We start from the raw sequence: 21,508 nt of genomic DNA, 5'->3' as shown, positions 1-21,508 counted from the left end.
GGAATCAAGGATGTTAAGGTTCATGTGACTGTTCCTGGTTTACACTATTTTTTGTTTGTTGTTTTTGAGAAATAACAGGAATTCTGTCTCAGTTGTGTTGAGCCTAATGTAGGTGCTTGACATCCATGTCTGGATGAGATCTAGGCAGTGTTTGAGGCTTTGAATGTCTGGAGCCGAGGAGACCTTCATGTACAGATGTGCATCATTGGAGAATCTTAATAATGTTATTGGGGAGTATAGCCCTACGGGGCTCCATGTAGAGGCTGAAGAGGACAGGAGACAGTGCGGAATCCCGGGGTACTCAGCAGGAGATAGGGATGTTTTCAACCTGGACCTGCCCATGCAAAACAAATTATGATCATTGGCTAGCTAAGAGGGGAACCAGTGAAGGATATTGCCACAGGCGTAGCTTAATCAATAATATGAGGGGGGTGTCAGTCTAAGATTTCCCACAAGCGACACAGTGCACCCAACTAAAAAGGAAATGGGGTTGGCAAAATTAGGGAAATTAGCTTAGAGCTTGGAAAATGAAAGACTATTTTTGGAAATATTTATATATATAAATAGAATCATCCACTGGCAACGCCACTATGTGATAACATGCTACAAAACCTAGTTGAATAATAAATGCTAGACCACACACTAATCCAAGCATGTGACTGTGTTTTGTTTTTTTGCACTATTTTTAGTGCAAAATGTGTCCTTGTGCCAAAACTTGACTAGGGGCTGCATTTTGTATTAAAATGCAGCACAAAATGGTGTATCTGTATTTCACATAATTTCTCCAAAATATCACGTCATTATGTAAAGGCAAATTATGTGAATTTCGCCCCCCCTAAATTTGGGATATACAAAGGTACTCTACCAATGCACATAAAACCCATCCTCGAGATGCCATTCATTTAGCTATTTGCGACTGGCAAACTAATGCTTTTGCCAACTCACTCAGTTTGAAATGCTGGGTGCTTCTCCAGTCATTCTAACACAAACCAACTTGGATACTAGTGCGCATACATACAGACACAACACTTGTGCACACAAACACACTCACATGCACACATAACATGTGTTTATGAAACAGCATGCTCACCACTTGACTATCTTGAAAGATGTTAACTTTTACCCACTTCAATTGTATTTATTTTATCGACCTCAGAATGATGAAAGACTGAGTATGTTTACCCAGAATCGATTCTGCCACCTAAAAGTGAAATTTCTGTACTCACAGACACTCAAGTGCACACACAGTTATGTGCGCACTCATTCACGTACACGCTCCCATATGCGCACACTCGTGGATATGCTTGGGCACTACACTCACATGCATACACAACCATAAACACACTGATGTGCACACGCATGCATGCACCCTGAAGTGCATACACTAACACCTTTTTGCCTGCTTTAGTGGTCATACTTTATTTGTGGGAGCAAAACAATAGCATCGTCCCTGTTCCCAAGCACCCTCAGGCAGGCTCAAAATGATCAACAGCAGCAGGGACCTCGTGGAGGCAGACACCCGATTGAATGCTGACTCTGTGGTTTGCAGGAATGACTAAACAGAACATATCAGTTTTGAACTTCTTAAATGTGATGCAGGCAGGAGTCTTCCTTTCTGACTCCCATGCCCTTGCAGCAATATGCAGGCTCAGCAGCCTGATTCACGGTCAATGCACCAACAATTGACGCTAATGCTTCGCATTGGTTCACAGTGACAGGTGCCCATCAGCGGACATTATGTGTTTTCAATGTTGTGAAAAGGCTTAAGACAGGGCCTGCAACAACATTCTACTCTGTGGCCAGGGAAATAGGCAACAGATGAGCTGACCCGACCAGCCCATCAGCTGTGCATGTTACCAGACTGAAAAAAAAACATTGGGGGGGGAGTGTTCCACCCCACACACCCCCCTGAAGATACACCACTGGATTTTGCCAGTGATTCCCATTTGGGTCTCCAGGGTGTGGATAAGGGTTGGATTGGCAACTGTGTTGAAGGCAGCTGAGAGGTCCAGCAATATCTAGAAATAGGGTGATCTTTATCTGCAGTCAGGAGAGCATTGTGTAAGGTAGGTGTCTTCTTGCTTCAGTGTGATCTGAAGCCAGATCAGCAGCCATGCCTCAGATGGTTAGCACTGGTGTGATCTCATAGGCTGCTTTTCCAATAATCTTGCTGATGATGGGTGGGTGAACATTGGACCAGTGGATGCAAAGGTAATCAAGGTCTTTAGGAGGGGACAATCTGGCCTATCTTGAGAACGTCTTGGAAGATGCGTTGTGGGAGGGAGGCAGCCATGCACAATGGTGAATAGGGGTGAGAGAGCTCCACAGGAGACAGCTTTGATGAAGGAGTAAGGTAAAACATCATCTTTATAGGAAGTGGCTTTTAGGGAGATAAGTATGCCCATTATAGTTTTCTACAAAAAAAATTGAACGTTAAGAAGAGCAGCAGGTTTGGTGCTGTTGATGTGTTGTCAGATTTTAATTTTTGTACTGAAGCAAATGTTGGATACATTGCATGTGTCTTTGGAATTTCATATAGGTGGGCCAGAAAGTGGGTTGGTGGAATGCTTGATTGCCTTGAAAATATTCTTATTCTGTTGCTGGATTCATTGATGGTGTTGGTTTAGTACTTTACTTTAGCCAATGTAATGAACTCTCTGTGTATTGAGGGGAAAGACTTGGGTATCATGAGGTACTCTGGAGTTCCGTTTTTTTCTATTTTCTTACCGGTGTGTGGATTCAGTGTTTATTGCCAGCGACATCTTTAGAGGACCAGTTTGCTGTAGGTTTTTGTCACATAAAAAGCGTAGGCAATGGAAGTGGACTTGGCAGTGTGGGAGATGAGTTTATGCATTAGGTTGTTAATGAAGAAGACTTTGAAGGATCTTCTATTTTGGGTTGACCTTGGTTTGTTGGTCAGCTGCTAAACACGGAGATAGGGGTGGTGAGGTGGTTGATCTAGTCCAGGAGATCGGGGTTTGACTTGTATTGCTGGTGATGTCAAATATGTGGCTGTAGGAGTATGTTTGCTGGGTGACTCGATGTATCACGTTGAGTGTGTCAACGAGGTTGTCAGAGGTGTTGTCGTGTGTTTCCGGCATGGCACATTGTAGCCTAGCTGTGCACGTTGTGGGCCTCATTTTCCTTTGCACACGTTACTACATAAATACGTTATGCTTTTTGCCAACTTGTATTTTCACACGGAACCTGCATATGTTTTTGAGTTCTGTTCTTTTCCTGGGATTTAGTCTGAACACCATAGACAAGGTCAAACAACAATTTCCCTTCTTATACCTTCTGGCCAGGCAGTACCACCTAGACATAACACGATGCAGCTGTTGTTTATGCGCATACATGTCTTATCTTATAGTTGAGCACATGAGCAAAAAACATAGAACGAGAGTTCTGAGAGACGAGCACTACGTCTGCTGAGATGTAGAGCATTCATCTGTGTATGCTAAGGAACGGGGTCCGCCAGTAATCCCAGAGATCTTTCTTGTATAATCATTTAGCTTCATTAGCAAGGGAGGGGGGTTTAGGTTACTCTGTCCTATAAAATGACAGGGCTTTTCATGATATATGAGATTGTTGTCTTGAGCTTGCATTTTTTTGAAGTCTCACAAGAGAGAGGTATGGGTGTGTTGATGGACACGATGGCAAGGAGATATGAGAATTCATTAGTAAAGGTCTTGTTCTGCCCCAGAGGCCTCTAGATGAGATAGAAGGTCGTGGTCTGAGTTGCAGAGAGTGGACAGTGGCATGTCAGTAGCTCAATTGAGTTGGACACGCAAGAATTAGAACCTGTGAAATGAAGGGTACACAATGATTTATTCTTTTATTTTATTTATTCACATATTCTTTCTTCTTCTTAAAGAGTCTAACTAGCATGGTCCTTTGTCTTCTGCTTGTGAGTTTCTGTCATTGTGTGTGACTAGTTGATCTAGTTTCTTTGCAATTGTATTCTGTTTTAGAACTGTGGTATTAGCAAATAATATTTTATGACAATATTTTAATTGGCCTAGCGCTTTCCATCTACCTTACTTCAATATTTGCACGGTTCATTCCTTGGATTCAACTTACATTGTGAGAGAATCTGCAGGTTTCCAATTGATATTAGAGTGCTATTCCTTGAATCTTTTTTTGAAAGACAAATGTTTATGTCTTCATTATTGGCCCTTTTCCTTTCCCTCAGTGATAAAAACTACAATTATTTATGTGATACCAATTAACACAATGCTATACCAACAAGATGAGATTATCTACCTGTGGGAAACAAAAACATGTACAAATGTGTAGGAAATTACAATAATTAAGTTTAAAAAAAAATCACAGATAGAAATAAGAAAGGCAACAGCAAGACATGGTTTTAATTGATTTTCAAGCAGATGGAAAGAAGGAAAGTGGTATATAAAACCTTTAATGTGTTTATTAAGCAGAAACAATGAACAACATCTATTGATAAGCCCTTTCACATTACTGGTATTTAGAAATAATGAGCACAACAGATCAAGTGGCATATTGAAAACACACTTCCAGGGCACTCAAAGCAGAGCCACATTCCACAGTTCTAGCCCACTTACCACAGACTTGTCCCAGATGACGGACATGCGCTCCTCTATGCCATTGGTGCCCTCAGGGATCAGGGTGAAGTTGTCCTTTCCAATAGCCTTCTGTGCAGTGCTGAAGGTGCAGTGTGCGCTCCCCGCCACCTGCAGGTCACCACTGTTAAAACACAAGAGGGGGGAGCCAGGGTTGACTATATGAAACGTCACTCAAGCCTGAGGTGCCTTATTCCGTAGCTCATTGAGCCTTACACAGAGCAGGAAAATCCAGGATTGTGCTTTTTAGAGTGGTTATTTAGAATTTGGCATTCCATGGGTAAGTCATAAACTTGGTTTCATTAACTATCACAGAGTGCCGCTAAATATTTTTCTACAGTCGGAAAGAAAATAATTTGAATGTAGAACTCGTAATTCACCATCTCGGCAGGCAGCAAAATAATTTGGTGTGCATTGCCACCCACTTTGAACTTGAACAAAAAGCACAGCTACAAAAATGTATGCAAGGAATAGATAAACAAGTCAATAGACACATTCCGGACGTAAAGAGAGAGAGAGAGAGCGATAGCGAGAGAGAGTGTGTGTGTGTGTGTGTGGCGTGTGTGAGTGTGTGTATGCACTTCACCTGTCTGTGTGAACATGCATGACTGTTGATTGACTCGGTTTTTATGTCAGTTACATTTCATGAGTAGATTATCTTGCCTGCTTGTGCTTAAGTGTACATATATGTGGGAATGAATATGGGGCAAGTCTGTGTGAATTTTTGTCACAAGATGTTTTTTCTGTGTCTATGTTCCGAGCCACTGTCTCGTTGTTTGCACCAGCAGATACTTGCTCTATCAGAATGTCCTTGTCTTTGTGTGTGCCGCTCTTTATAACTATGTCTATGTCATCTCTCTTTGTTAACCCCTTCGCCGCGGCACGAATTCTGCCGCGGCGCTGGGGGGGTTTGGGGTCAGCGCGGCGCCGCCATGCTCATGACGGAACCACGCCGTCATGAGTCACGGGCGAGCTGTGCTCATGACGGCGTGGTTCCGTCATGACTCCGCCCACTTGCATTGATCGCCCGCACAGGCGGGGAATCAGTGCCGCGTGGGCGGAGCGGCCACCAACGGCCGCAGCATGACAGAACCACTCCATCATGAGCACACGGCGCCCGTGGCTCATGACGGAGTGGTTCCGTCATGAGCAGGGAACGGGTTAAAGAGTTTTGTAAGCATTGTAGGGATGGTACCTGTATGAGAGGATGTTTGGATGGCTTTGTTTGTGCATGAGTGGGCTTAAGTACAACTGTATTAATGTGCACACATGTAAGAGAAAGAGTGAGACCACAATTAGCTACTCAATATGTCCTTGGAGGGGACCACCCCTGTTTGACTCTGAGGGGCATACTTATGAGAGGCTTGCGTCAAGTTTGCACCACGCAAAGTGGTGCATGCGTGACTTAAGCCTCTAAGTCAGATTTATGAAGCTAAGCAAAGCCACTTTGCATGGCCTTGAATGGCTACAAAAATCTGGAGTGAGGCAACGCAGCGCAAATTGCTGTGTTGCCTTACTCTGCGCACGGGAGGGGTTCCATGGGCGTTGCAGTGGGTGTTCCCATGCAACTCACATGTTTTTTTTAAAGCATTCCCAGATTTACAAGGACTTGTAATCTGGGAATGCAACAAACTATTATGCCTGGTAAGGCGCAATGAGGAGAAGTGTCTTTATTTCTCCTCATTATTTCCTCATTCTGCAGCACACGTTGACAGAGGAAAAAGACTCTCAGGATTGTTTTTGTGCAGGAAGGTTCCACTTCCTGCACAAAAACAATCCTGCATGCAACGGAGGCACTTTTGCATCATGGTGCAAGGGTGCCTGCATTGGTGCTAGCCTGCGAAAATGGTGCCAGAGCAAGGGGAGAAGACAGGAATGCACCCTGTTGGATAGATACCAGTCCCAGTGACGCAGGACAGCACAGCAAGGTGAATTGCTGCGCTACTCTGCACCACTATTTTCAAAAATATGCCCCTTAGTGTGAGTTTCTGTATGCGTGTATATATTTGTTTTATAGAAATAGGCGTAATTGCAAGGTTCTAACTCCCACACACCACATGGCATGTGTCTTCACATCAATTTCTAAATATGTGGTGAACTACACTTAATGATTTAGTGATGCATGTTCCATGAACTATAATTTTGATGCCAAATGGCTAGATGTTAACAAATCCACATCGCGTATTAGGGTCCCAAGAGGTGTATGCTTCTTAGCAACCAGAACCCACAAGACCACACAAGCACCAGAAACTCCAGCAAGTCCAGTCTAATTTTAACTCTTGATTCAAAATGCATTTTCCTCCTGCAGGCAAAAAGGCAGATTTCAAAGAAGGCTCTACAGTGGAATCATTCATGTATCAGGCTATACACCACCGTTTTCTGCCATTCAGATGTACTGTCCTGTGTACAAGTTGTGTGGTTGGTCATTGGTTGCATGCCTCTGTTCTACCTTCAAAAGATATTAAACCAACAACAGCACTTGTTCCATGAGTGCTGAGGATGATGATGGATAGTTTAACGTAAAAGACAACACTGGACTTGCAAAGTGGATGCTAGGGTTTTAAGACGTTGAGTATTTAGCGCTTGTAGAGGGTCTGCACATATCATCCCAGAAAGCTGACATTAGCCTGGGAGTGGTGCTCCCACTAGGCAAGTAGCAAGGCCACTTCCCCATGTGCATATCTGCACTATGGAGTGCAGGTCCGTGGACTCACCCATGAGAAACTATGATTACTCATTCACTGTGGGGCAATAGCGCTATAAATGGGCTGCTGCCTGGCAGTCTTGGTACCCCTGCACTGCTCAGCAGCAGTGGCAGCAGCAAAGCTTAAAACTCAGTATGAGCGATAAAACTAAAGGAGTTGTGCTGAAAGGAAAAACACACCCGGGGCAGACAGACTGAGGTAAGCTTAAGCAGCAGCTGGCTGGACCAATTAGATTGTAGCAAGCTGAGCTAATGGTACAAAGGGTCCTCCAAAGACCAGCTCTTTTTTACTTTTTAGGAAACAACATTTCATATTTAAATTGACTCATTCATACTATTATTCATTTAATTAGGTGTTGTTGTATGTTATGTACTAGCCTACATTTTAATTAGCATGTTACTTTCGCCCTAGCTGCTCAGCCCAGTGTGAATGTGCTGCGTGGAATGTTGGTGTGGTGATGATAGTTGGAATGCTTGGGTGCCTGGGAACTGAAGTGTGACAGTTGGAGTATGGGCTCAGCAGCAGGCAGACTGCTCCTGGTGGGGCTGCTTCACATTAACTTCACAACCTGTAACCAAGACTTAATAAATCAACTGAAACTACCTCTCGTCTACTGGACTTCATCACTACACATTTTTGGTGATGAGGCGTCGCGGATCTCTCAAACTCATGAATGGACAGCCTTGCCAGTGCCTGCTTCATCGTCCATACATGTTTATATTTATTCCATGTTTCTGTTTACTTTGTTGGATTTAATTTTCAAAGCACAGTCTGTGACCGGCCAAGTTGTGTTCGATTTATGGAGCCTGATTATGCACACAGGAAAAAGTACCTTCCCACCAAGTTATCACATCGTTCACTGTGAAGTAACCAACAGATTTGGTCACACCGGATGGAGTTATCAGGAAGAAATTAGTATAAGCATCTTGGTCAGCACAACTAACGGTGTAAACCCCAGGCTGTCACGCCAACAGCTAATTGACATGTGATCTAGAAGAATCAAATATGTGTGCCTGTTGCATTACTGCGTGACAACATGTTTTTTTTTGTCTGGGTCTTGGCTGGTGTTTCGATTTTTGTTTTCTAATCACGGTTACTCCAGCGCGAATTATCCATGATGGTTACCAGTTTGAAAACTGCTGCGAGGACTGTGGAGCCGTGGGGAGGAGGCGCATGTGTAGTCCGCGAGACTGTAAGTGACTTCTCCTTTACACTGCCTGGAATGCGTGCTGTGCTTTTACGTTTAGTGCACAGCGCCTCAAGCCACTCAGCACTTTTCTCTTGTACCTGCCGCCATCTTCGTTGTACAGCTAACATGCAAGTCCTGGGGCTACGCTGTTCTTCTTTTTTGCTACCACTATCCAGGATGTTTTTGTCGGGGTTGTGGGTGTGCTGCGACCAGCTTTACGGTTTCTGACAATAAGACTTAAGCCATGGTGTAGGTCAAGGCATTTGAGGGTAAGCCATGATTATCCTTACACTTTCATGTCCATCTGTCTTGGCTTTGCTGCTGTCTGTCAAGTTCGAGGCTGAGCGATTGGTATTTGCGCATCGTGCTCAGTTCAGCTTGTTCGCCCATCCCGCATGCAACATAGGTTAGGTAGGCTATGTCAATTACTGACTTTTAATGTTCTAAAGCCTTGGCATACTTTGAACCAACAAATCAATTATTTCGATCTCGATGCTGTTTCCTGCCACCAGAAAGTTTTCTTAATGATGTTCACTTGCTTCTCAATATTCATCTTGTCCAAGTGTCTTGGGAATTCTCTTCTACGGCAGATTCAAAGAGTAGGGAGGAACTAGTCTTCACTCTTCTATTATGAAGCTTCCTGGACTTTTCTGGACCTTTCTGGTTGTAGTTACTCACCTTTGCTACACTTTTGGACATTGGCTCAGCTTCAGTTCTGGTCATACATAAATGCATTTTGTGTGTTAGTGTGTTTTATTGATTGACATGCATGCAGAGTGGTTGAGGCGTTTTTCAACTTAATGTTGTCTGGTTTTTTTTCCCGTCTCTTTGCTTGGCTGTTCAGGAGTTCACACACTGTTTTCAAGTTAGCATTTTGGTGCTAAGTTCCTCAGTGCGTATTTCCTGTTCACTTTTCTGTGTCTACTGTTGTGCAAGGTTGCAGTGCATGGTATCACTTCTGTGTCCAGTTGTGTTCAGTCAAGTAGTGTTGGTGTGTGTTTTTTTTACTACGATGCTAGTTGTTTGTATGATGGTGTTGCTCCCATTTCAACATTCTACTCAAATTTTATTGCAGATTGTTGCTCTATGGGTGTGCTCTTGCCCATATTTTCTTTTTATGTTTTATGTATGTGGATATGTGGGTGTAAGTGGCTCACCACTACTACTCATGGGTACTAGTCCCATGTGTACTTATCACGTCCCTGTGCTACATGCATTAATTTATTTGTTAAACGGTGTGTAAGTCACCCTGTGCTGCACGTTTGTTTTACGGTGTATAAATCACCCTGTGCGACACGTATACAATTATTTGTTAAACGGTGTGTAAGTCACCTTGTGCTTCACGTTTGTTGTATGGTGTGTAAGTCACCCTGTGCTACATGTATACATTTATTTGTTAAACGGAGTGTGTGAGTCACCTTGTGCTGCACGTTTGTTTCACGGTGTGAAGTAGCCCTGTGCCACACGTGTTGTTTTCTGCCCCTAGCTCGTGAGTGCTTGTATGGGTGGGAGTCAACCATCTTTTCATTTTCCCCTAAACTCTTGTGTACATAGGATGTTGCTTGGGTGTGAGGGTTTTCCCTGTTGTTTAAGGTTTCTCCACTCACCTGTGTTTTGGGGACGTTCTTTCGGGAGCCCTTTACCAATTTCTACTATGCTTTATTAAATTCATAGAGGAGGAGAATGTGTGAAATATTATATTATCTTGTATATTTTTCTACAGATCTCCTCTATGCTTCTTTATCCCTTATGCATATTTTTCTACGCATTTCTTTGTCTTCGTCTTGTACTTCCTTCTACTCCTTTTACTTCATTTTCTCTTGTATTTTGCTTGTGCATCTTCTTTTTCTTTTCCTTTCTTGCTCATGGTGGTTTTTCATTGTATCTATACTGTTTTTTTCAGTTTTCGGGTTGCATTCCTTCTTGCCTTTTCTTTAATGTTGCATATTTCTCTTTCTTGGGTTTTTCTTGTTAGAACCTTATTCTAATTTGTGGTTTCATTTTTGTGTTGTGGAAGGGGGGAGGATATGTAGTAAGGAGCATTGTAATTATCTTGTTACTTTCTCCCTGGCTGCTCAGCCAGTGTGAATGTGCTGCGTGGAATGTTGATGTGGTGATGATAGTTGGAATGCTTGGGTGCCTGGGAACTGAAGTGTGACAGTTGGAGTATGGGCTCAGCAGCAGGCAGACTGCTCCTGGTGGGGCTGCTTCACATTAACTTCACAACATGTAACCAAGACTTAATATATCAACTGTAACTACCTCTCATCTACTGGACTTCATTACTACACTTTCATGAACCAGAATTTTCCTATGCTGGTTTAAACATTTTATGAAATGCAAACGTGATAGTTAGGCCACTGTAAACTGGGATACAATGGTGCAGGTGGGCCTGCAATGTTATCAAGCCAGAAATGAACTTAATAGGTAGCAGAAAAAAACACATGGATAATTGTGGGTAACTTATATGGTTGTACATATGATTACAGTGTATACTTAACTGAATTTGCCTCAGTTGACATGGAAGTATAATTCTGCATAGAAACATGCCATGCAGGCCCTCTATTCTAAATATGACTGCAGACTTTTGTTCATAGAGGCGTGGGAGATTTGAATTAATAGATCTACAATCTTGCCGGACACTGTGCAAGAACTAAAGCACAGAAATATTTTCTGAGCTTCTCTTGAGAAGTGCCTGCAAAATTTCTAGTGTTTTTTGGTAATATATTTGGAAAACACCCCATTTAGTGCATATGTTTCAGCACTTCTCCTATTGGTCGGAGCACATCTCCTCTTAACTATCCTGAAGTAGGAATGTCACATCCTTGGTATTCATTTGTTCAGTGCCCTTTGTTGCTGAAATTACATATTTCTTCAATTTTTCTTTTGCTTGACCCTGTCTACTGATTAACCTATATGAAATATCCCTGCTTCACTAATCTGCATTTTTTAAAGAATAAAAACACAATGAGCAGATGCCACATCAACAGAAAGATATGTTTCTCTGCCCCTGTTCAAACTCAGAAGTTAGGAGACATCTACCAACCTGGCCAACAGAGAATTGATGTAGTCCGGAGTCGTTTCATCTGGACTTAATGGTGGGGAGGTCACGAATGCAGCTGCTTTGGCCCAGTTCTTGCTCCAGTAGTGTGTCCCGTCAGTTCCCAGGCTGGCTGTGATTGGTTCTCCATACACAACACTGCCTGTGGGTAGAGGTAGAAGTTTAGCAAAAGTACTGCTGTGTATGGTTGTGTAAACTGGCAATCATTAGGAACCGTTATAGGAGGAAAAGTGATAAAATATTAACGTTGACTAACAAAGTGATAACATTTTAACGTTGACTAACAAATTGAGTCAAACTTGCCCAAGATAAATGTAATAACTTGCCAGGCTAACCTCTGTGGCCACTTATTGGAATATTCCTCAAGTATTCTCTTATTCATATCAGCATTTTAGCATTTTGCCTTCCTATAACTAGTCTTTTAAGATACTATGCTACCATTACAATCCAGCTGTCATGGTTGCCACCGTATGATCCCATTTGGGGATACACTGATAAGATCACCAACGCCAATTGGAAGACTGAGAATCAGTGCAAGTCAACATTGCAGGAAAAATATAATTTGGACAGTCATAGGTGGTTGGAGAAGGTGAAACAATGTCATGTCTGAAAAGAGAGCTAATCTCATTTTTAAAGCCTCTTTTTACATAAATGAGTGGTGTAGAGTCATGATATTTCAAAGGCAGATACACCAAACCCAAGAGTCAGACACCAATGGCAACACGCTGTGTTTATTTAGCGTTGATGTTTCACACCAGTAACTCAAGGTGCTATTATGTGTGCTATTGTTGCTTTGGCCACGGGAAAGAAGCGCCACATATGCTGCGCTCATGAAGAGTGGAAGCTACTCGCAGCAAGATAATGGCTTTTACTGCTTATACCCATGCAGCTGCCTTTCCAGTTATGGGACTGACTGGGAGGTAAACACAGTCTACCCCAATGACCTTAACCTAAACATAGATGTGGCAGTGGAACCCAGAATTCCATAGGTAGTTCTACTACTTAATAGTGTGAGTAATGTTAGCCCAGTGTGGCTGATGCTTTACCCTCACATGAGATGGCGCATCCAGCACAGACTAGAGCAGTTTTGCTTATCCAGTACGGCTCGTCATGTTCTCTGCACTACTAGCAGCAAGAACCCTTCTGTAACCTCATTGATCCAGAAGGGGACCATGAAGTTGCTGTACAAAACTGAAATATGGACATTATAGGATATCAAACATGAAATAAAGGTTTTGATCAGTGACCGTCAGATCTGCTCTTATGGTCTACTTGGTCTGGCTTGCTTCTCATAGTGGAGCTTTCTACATATAATTCCAAGGAGGCTGTAGTACACTGAGGATGATCCTATGGGTAACTAGGTGTGCTGGGCACAAGCAGGGACAGTGCAGCCTATTACTGATAATGCACTGCCTCCAGGGCAGTCACAAACTTGACCATGCCCTGAGAGCATCGCATTAGTTAAAGATAGACCAGCTGCTTCAAATAGACTTCCTCAGCACTTGTGGCACTCGGCCTTCATTTTCAAGAGGGGGAAAAATCTTGTTGCAGGTGGGTGCAATGCATGACTACCCCGCCCCCAGTGAAATATCTGGGGAGTCCATGTGAGTCCCATTGCCCCCTTTCAGAGGATGCCCTCAGGGGTAGCACTGACTGTGTGCCACCTGTTTGTGACACCTCCTGAAAGCCTCCTTGCCTCTGTGACACATCCATAATACAGCATGGACGCAGACATAAAGTGTTTCACTAATCAGCTTGGGCCCATGTCCCCATGCAAAAGAGGGAACACCCCATTAAGATATTGAGGGCTATCTGCATTAAAGAAAGGACAGCGTAAGTGTTTGTGGCCTCTTCTGTGATACTAAAGTGCCCTGGGTGCAGAGAAAATGGGTGCACATGGCCATTGAACCCATGGACACTTTTCATAATATAGCCCGGGGTTGGAATGATAATCTATACAAAATTCTGTAAATGTTGTTCCTTTTCTTGAAGCATCAGTGCCTGTGTACGTAGAGTTTTTTAGGGCATTAAAATCTGGACTAAAGTCCCCACCTTTTTTCCTGGCTTGGGAGATGATGTCGACGGCACTTTTACTCATCACTTTGGTCACATAAAGGGGGCAGTTAGTTTGACTTGCGATTGTGATGGCACGGAAAACGGCTTCGGCCTCAAGCTGCAATAAATACAAAAAAATTAAATCGAGTTGCCTCCCAGTGGAGGTGTTGCAGTTAACAATAGAAACCATGCAAGGTATAGCTGGAGACCTTATAGGATTTGTAGATCACCCTAAGGGGCATGCTATACTGAAGAGGGTGTGTGGACTACATATTCTGTTGCTATGTATAGAAGAAGGATATTTTGTCATTTCCTTTCAGCAAAAAAGAATATTCTCACATCAAAACAGTGCCACATATCAAGTAAAAAGACTTCTCAGAAATACTCCAGATGTTACTAGAATACAAGTTCCACATCTGCAATGTGTTTGATCAATTATTTATGGATTTCTATAAACTTGGAAGTGCTTCCCTGATTGACTCGCAGGTTTCCCCTTGTGCATATATCCTTCAAAGATCTTCAAAAGTTTAAGCATGCCAAAAGGGCTATGAAATTCCATCCACGTGTTAATAGGGAGAGACCAGTGAGAGACTGTTCAATGTTTAGTGGTATTTTTCATAAATCAGTGCAGGCCTCATTTTTGCTCTTCATCTGTGTCAACCACAATTCTCCTTGAATATTATTTCTACTTCCACCTTCACTGATCATTTGTCATGCTCTGGTTCATATTATATTATTATATCACATCATATTATATCATATCATATTATATTATATCATATCATATTATATTAGATTATATTATTTTATACTGTATTACTATTTATATAGTGCATAGTACCCTTGACAAATTGCTGAAGCTCTTTGGAAGTCTCTCTCAGATCGTTATCAGAGCAGTACTGAATTTTAGCCGGTGGTTGCTGGTGGGACCCACAGGCACTCATTTTTGGGGACTGGAGCTTATTTTCTATCATTAGACTTTGACCCAGTACAAGAGAGAGGAAGACAGAAAAGAGCAAAAGAAGGATGAAGAGAAAGATAGCAAAACAGTGGCTAAAGGAGAAAAGAAGGGATCAAAATCAACATGGAAGAGTGAGACAAAGGGTCAGAGAGTGGCTGGAAGAGTCATGAGGTGGCCTCAAATCTAGTCAGTCTTGGTATTTTGAAACTCTGATATTCAGCTATGCCAGGGAAGGGCTTTTAGGAAGAACTCTGGGCCCAGCACGTGTTCTTTTACAAATTAAGCACTGTGTAGGAGCATCTCAGAATGTTTGAGAAAAGAGGGTAACTTTTCTTCCTGCAATATCTGGGTCAGAGGTCAAAACAATGTAATACCTGTGAAAGGAGTTCTACACTTAAAAGTGAGCCACAGGTTAATTTTCTATTTAAATGCATTCAACATGTTTTTCAGGGCATAGCTGAAAACCGACTATTTATAACAGATAATTTAAGGCAAAATGAGTGTCATTCACAGTACAAAAAAGAAGATTATCAGAACGTGATATATTTCACTCATTTGATAAGTAATATAGGCCAACTCAATAGCACTGTGTAAGCCCTTTTGACACGTGTATGTTTGATTTCTTATGCCCCTCTTATAAAGCCAGGATCTAGGTACCCAGTCCAGGACAAAGTGAATATCTGAAAGGAGATTAAGAATGGGCCCCCTCAAACCTCCCTGTATGGGCAATATTATTACATTTTATGGCTTTATTCTCATCAGGGCTAATAATCTCAGACATATATCAGCCCCGGACAGAGCCTCAGAGGAGTCAAGTTGGTTGCAAGCCCTAGAAGATTACATCAGTTCTTGTGCTGAATCGTTCAATATCTGGACCACAGCAGCACATGATGCTTCTGCCCTTTTAAAATGTCTCAAATTTCCCAAGCTCACATCCTCTGCCACTTAGTGTACTGAAGATGCAGGAACTGCTAAATGTGCAGTAAGAGCTTTCAGAGCTGCTGCCGGACCATCTACTCTCCACTAGAGGCATCTATAGAGAAAGGATTTGAAAATACAAGAAACTTCTCTGTCACCTAGTGCAAGTCACTATTAGTCCACACATCGCGAATGCCAGTAACCCTATTAAAGAGATTCTCTCCACCAGCAATGGTAATTCAGCCAGTAATTCTACCATCGATAAAACTATGCTCCCGACTGTTGGATTTTTTCATCTAATGTACAGAAAATATTTTCAAAACCATCTCTTCGACTACCTCCTCATCTCTGGCCAAAACCCACCCGTTGATATCACAGGGATTACCAGGGCTTCTTCAGACTCTTTTACTTAATTCTTTGTTGCTGCTATTCTTTCTAATCTCCAGCTTATCTCCTCTCGCTTCCCTTTTGATCTATGTCCATTGAAGATAATAGGACATTATCCTTCTCTTTTTCCTGTTTTGACCACTCTTGGCCGTACCTGTCTTGGGTAAAGCTCGGTGCTCAATGCCCGGAAAAAAGTGTTCTTTTTCCTTTATTTACTGAGAACCTCAATGTTAAGACATATTACAGGCCAATATTGCTTCTACCATTTCCTACAAAAATAGCAGAAAACATAGTGGATCCACAGCTTTCCTTGTTTGTTGAAGCTAACAATATTATTAATCTTCAACAATCTGAATTCTGTACTTTTTAAAATATTTGTGTATTATAAAGAGTATGACTGTCACCCCGAAATAGGCATGTCCTGGAGCTAAAACAGTATACAAAGGTATGAAACAGAGACAACAAGAAATCCTAGAGATTTCGGGGCACATTTACAAAGATTTTGTATCAGGGTTGCATCACTTTGTGACACAACCCTGACACAAAGATGGTTGCTTCCTTTTTCTATGTGTGCTGCCTTCTGCAGCATGCACAGAATAGGAAAATACATTTAGGGATTGTTTTGTGCAGTAAAGTCTATTCTGCCTGTATCACAGGCACACTATGGTGCAAGAGTTCTTGTGTTGGTGCTGAGCAGCACACAGAGCACCAGCGCTAGGACCCAGCAGAAATGTGCTATATCTTAGTAGATATGGAGCATTTATGTTTTTATTTCTTTATTTTGCAGAGTTTTATATAGCGCGAACTTGACCCGAATCGGGTATCCGAGCGCTTTACATAGCACCAGTTACGTTACATGAGGACACACATTCATTTTTTCTTTTGGTTAGGCACGGGGAGATTACGTGATTTGCCCAGAATCACACGATGTTCAGCGTCATTGTCGAGACTTGAACCCTGTTCCCCAGATTCGAGGTCGACTGCCCTAGCCGTTAGGACAACTCCTCTCCCCAATGTTGTCTCCCTTTCTCACACCGCAGCACAGCAACTTTGCCTGCTGCCCTGCGTCACTTGAAATGTAAGTGAGTATGCCCTACATCTCTTCATGAGTCATGATGTTTTCAGGAAGAGCCAAGTTTTGAGGGTATTCCCAAACCTGATGAAATTCTGCTTTTTTTCAGAGATGTGCAGGTAATTTTTTCCAATGCCGGGCAGGTGAAATAGAGAAAGCTTGGACTCTCAACAAAGACTGTTTAAAACATAGGACCACAAAAAGAGAAAGGTTACTAGATTGTAAATGACATATAAGCTGAAAAAAGATGAAACTATTTTCCAGGAAAGATCATCTAGAAGTCTAATCAGCTTTATGGACTAGGCTGAGTGATTTAAAAATAATGTACTCCTTCACGGTGAGCAGGGATGCCAGTGATTATGTTTGGATCAGCTGGGCATGGGAGGCCATATATGACTGAGGGGCAGAGAGGACAACATTGACCCCTACAGGAACCTACAAGATAGTGTGTGAACTATGGAGCAGTAGGCTCCAGCGGTGACTTTAAATGCTTCTTTAAGCTAGATCTAGATTTGGCCTCCGACACCGATATCTCTTAAACAGCCTAATAGTATTTAATCATTAATTATATCAAAGGACACTGAGAGGTCCACTAAAATCATTGCTGCAAAAAGGCTGGCATCTGGGTGCCACTGCAGATCGTGTAATGCTGAGATCACCAATTTATCTGTGCTGTTTCCCGGGCAAAAACCAAATTGGAGAGAATGCATTAGATTATAGACTCAACAAAAACCGAAGTCTCACGAAAGACTGTTTCTCCAGTAGTTTGGCTTGGTAAAGCAGCTGAGATAGAGGGTAATAATTGGACAAAACATTAAGATCTAGAGGGACTTTCTTCAACAGGGGTGGTGACAGCGGCAAGTCCGAATTCAAAAGGCACCTCTTCTGCTGACAAGAATGCATTGAGGGGCATCAGTGAGATTAGGGGGGGTGTAAATCTCAAATTTTCCAACTGAAAAGTCAGTGGACCACAGAGCGAATGCGTGAGATGACCAAGGTTTGAGATGGACTGTTCCCATGAGGAGCAAAGTCAGTACTGATTTGCTTTAGATGGGCCTCTGAGGCTAAATCAGAATTTGGCGGACAAGTATTCTGTTGCAACGGTGACAGATTACCCTGGCCACCAAATTCAATATCCCTCAGTCCGTCTTTGAGTTGGGGAGACTACTAATTTAACACTTACAGAGTAAAATTTACTCAGCCCTCCCACGTACCATACATCAGGGGGTAGACTAACACATCTTAGTACTGGTGTTCGCATCACCGCACTAAAATGCATTAGTCACGCATAACAGCAATCCAGGGACCACCCGATACGAGGCGTTCAACAAGGCTGACTACATGTCACAAAAGCACCCAGAGTACTTTTGGCTTACTTTGGCGTAGTGACTAGTGCGCTGTGCAGAACTGCTGCAGACCTGACACAGATTCCAGCGGGCCTGCTGGGAGGGGTGGGCACTAGCCTGTTCATGATGCTTTGCTTTACAGTAAAGTCAGGATGGGACTTACATCAATCGGCCCACTGCTAAGCGGCTTAACAGGCTTTCTGGGCTGATCACGTGGTCAGCGACACGTGGTCCGGTGAAGGAGAACAACACCTCATTCGTTATCCAGATGGGGCACTGTCTGCGGCCCTCACGTGGATCTGATGGTGCTTGCCTTCAGTCGCTGTTTTAAATTACAGCAAGGCACCACAGACAGTGGTTATCACACAGAGCAGAGGATGATTGCAGACGGTAGCAGGCAGCTCTGTATGTTTTTAGGTCTCGCCTAGCGATACAACGCATGCGCTGCGCGCTTGCGAGACTATTATCGTCGGTTTTACTTCGGAAGCGGGGTGGAAGCTCCACCCATGCTTCTGATTGGCGCGTGTCAAAAATGCGCGCTTTTAATTGGAAGGGAGGCATGTTTGTACCCTGCCTGTCTCCTGTTTGCCGTGCCTGCCTGTACAGGAGAAGTGCACGTGCATTGCGTCTCTACGGCGTCTCTTGTTCGCACGTCATCTCTGCAGCATCTCTTTTGCTCACGGCGGATAAATATCTTTCATTCATATGCAGCAGTCTACTGGAGTGAATGTGTAATCTTGTACCAGACACACTACATGCGCAAGAAGTGATTCTTGTGTGGCCTCGGCCTCCTCAGCTTTTGAAGTTATTACTATTATTTTTGTTTCTTCTGATGATGATGCACATACATTGACATATACTGGTGTCCATGCGTTTGTTTGCCTGGGTGTGTTTTTGTGTATGTCTAGATCTGTCTGTACATCTGCATGTCTGCCTACAGCATAGCAGAATGTATTTATGTGAGTTTACTTCCTGTATGTTTGTCTGTGTAAGTGTATGTCTCTGGGCTGGTCCGGGTCTGAACCTTTACAGGTGCGCATGTGTGTGCCTATTCCTGTGCGCCTTAAAGTCCCCCCATCGCTGTCCATCTGCATTAGCCTCCAATATCCCTGTTACTGATCTGTATGCGTTCCCTGGTTGTGTGGGACCCACACCTCTTCCCCTCACCCGCTCTCCGGTCGCCCTGCCAGTGCGTGGCAACCAGACGGCTTTGTCCCTCCCTTCCCGTCCTATTTTATGGAGTCCAGGTTTTGTGTGTATTAGGTGACAGAAGGGCCCGTGCTCATCAGCAAGGTAATCTGTCACTGCCTCTGCGGACAGATTTTGCACAGAGCCCCTTCGGTTGACAAGTGTCCGCACCCCCTTTGTTTCCCTGCTTCCCTCCCCGGGTGTCTCCCCTGCGCCTTCCTCGCCCTACCCGGCCTTTGTTACTCCGTGAAAGCCAACGCGTGACAGAAGCTGCCAATCATAATATCGGACTAATCGAGTCTGCCGTCATCTGATCTAATTACGTTTCGACGTCACCCTCCTCCATTTCGGACTCTTGCCTCAACCCAGCCTTTCTGTCCATCTGTTTGCCTCGCCTGTCCCTCCCTCAGAAGCCCACTCTTTGTGCGCGCCTCCATCTGTCTGTCACTTAACGTCTTTGTCAGCCAGCCACCCCCCCCCACCTACTCACCTGTTTGTTTGTTTCTTCAATAGTGGTTGGATCTCAGGTCCTCCAACCAACCCATGGGACCAAAGGACCAATACTAAGCCCTGGTATCAGCCTAGAAGACTTTGTTTGTTTATTTATTTATGTATTTTTATTTATTTATTGGTTTGTCAGTTTTACACATGATGTTTCACCTCATTATTGTCAGTATGGCACCCAAATACAGAACTAAGCAATAGAATGCTGGCGGTCAGGCTTTAAGAACGGCCTTCGGCTGTGCAACACCGGTCACTGCGTTTTTAGCAACTTTCCATCCACTTGAGCTAAAAACTATTTTTATATTAAAATCTACTGATTATGCTGTAGAGGATGGATTTTGGTGCAAATGCGGCATATCCATAATTATATGGGAAACACCAAAACCACAGAATTGCACAATACAGTGGTTCTGATGATAGTCCCTCTGTCCACAGCTCTTCCTGCTCTCCCTGACCTTTATCATCCCACTCTTCTCCGCCTTCTCAGCTCTCCCTCGCAGCTATGGTCCCACTCTACAGGTGTTCCTGCTCGGCATCCCGTCCTTTGTTCCTCTCTTCACAGCTCTTCCTGCTTCCACTCTACTCTCACCCATCTCTCCACAGCTCTGCCTGCTTCCACTCTCCTCTCGCCCCTCTCTCCACAGCTCTCCCTGCTTCCACTCTCGCCCATCTCCACAGCTCTCCCTGCTTCCACTCTCGCCCATCTCCACAGCTCTCCCTGCTTCCACTCTCCTCTCGCCCCTCTCTCCACAGATCTCCCTGCTTTCACTCTCGCCCATCTCCACAGCTCTGCCTGCTTCCACTCTCCTCTCGCCCATCTCCACAGCTCTGCCTGCTTCCGCTCTCCTCTCGCCCTTCTCTCCACAGCTCTCCCTGCTTCTACTCTCCTCTTGCCCATCTCCACAGGTCTGCCTACTTCCACTCTCCTCTCGCCCATCTCCACAGCTCTGCCTGCTTCCGCTCTCCTCTCGCCCCTCTCTCCACAGCTCTCCCTGCTTCTACTCTCCTCTCGCCCATCTCCACAGCTCTGCCTGCTTCTGCTCTCCTCTCGCCCCTCTCTCCACAGCTCTCCCTGCTTCCACTCTCGCCCGTCTCCACAGCTCTGCCTGCTTCCACTCTCCTCTCGCCCATCTCCACAGCTCTGCCTGCTTCCGCTCTCCTCTCGCCCTTCTCTACACAGCTCTCCCTGCTTCCACTCTCCTCTCGCCCATCTCCACAGCTCTGCCTGCTTCTGCTCTCCTCTGGCCCCTCTCTCCACAGTTCTCCCTGCTTCTACTCTCCTCTCACCCCTCTCCACAGCTCTGCCTGCTTACACTCTCCTCTCGCCCATCTCAACAGCTCTGCCTGCTTCCGCTCTCCTCTTGCCCCTCTCTCCACAGCTCTCCCTGCTTCTACTCTCATCTCGCCCATCTCCACAGCTCTGCCTGCTTCCACTCTCATGTCGTACATCTCCACAGCTCTGCCTGCTTCCACTCTCATGTCGTCCATCTCCACAGCCCTGCCTGCTTCCACTCTCATGCCGTC

The 21,508-nt window shown here is 44.1% G+C and overlaps 1 protein-coding gene across 2 annotated transcripts in view; it reads right to left on the bottom strand.

Moving 5' to 3' along the window:
- The window catches only part of DPYSL3 (dihydropyrimidinase like 3), a 303,590-nt gene that overhangs the window by 17,852 nt on the left and 264,230 nt on the right, over positions 1-21,508 (bottom strand). For both annotated transcript variants that reach the window (XM_085618098.1, XM_085618099.1), the window contains exons 8-10: positions 13,606-13,726; positions 11,539-11,695; positions 4,581-4,722 (exon numbers count right to left, since the gene is read on the bottom strand). In XM_085618098.1, coding sequence (XP_085474224.1) covers positions 4,581-4,722; positions 11,539-11,695; positions 13,606-13,726 — 420 coding nt within the window. The remainder of the gene's footprint in view (positions 1-4,580; positions 4,723-11,538; positions 11,696-13,605; positions 13,727-21,508) is intronic.

Source organism: Triturus cristatus, chromosome 7 (assembly GCF_964204655.1).
Source record: "Triturus cristatus chromosome 7, aTriCri1.1, whole genome shotgun sequence".
Classification (NCBI taxonomy): domain Eukaryota; kingdom Metazoa; phylum Chordata; class Amphibia; order Caudata; family Salamandridae; genus Triturus; species Triturus cristatus.
This window is presented reverse-complemented; position numbering and strand designations above follow the sequence as displayed.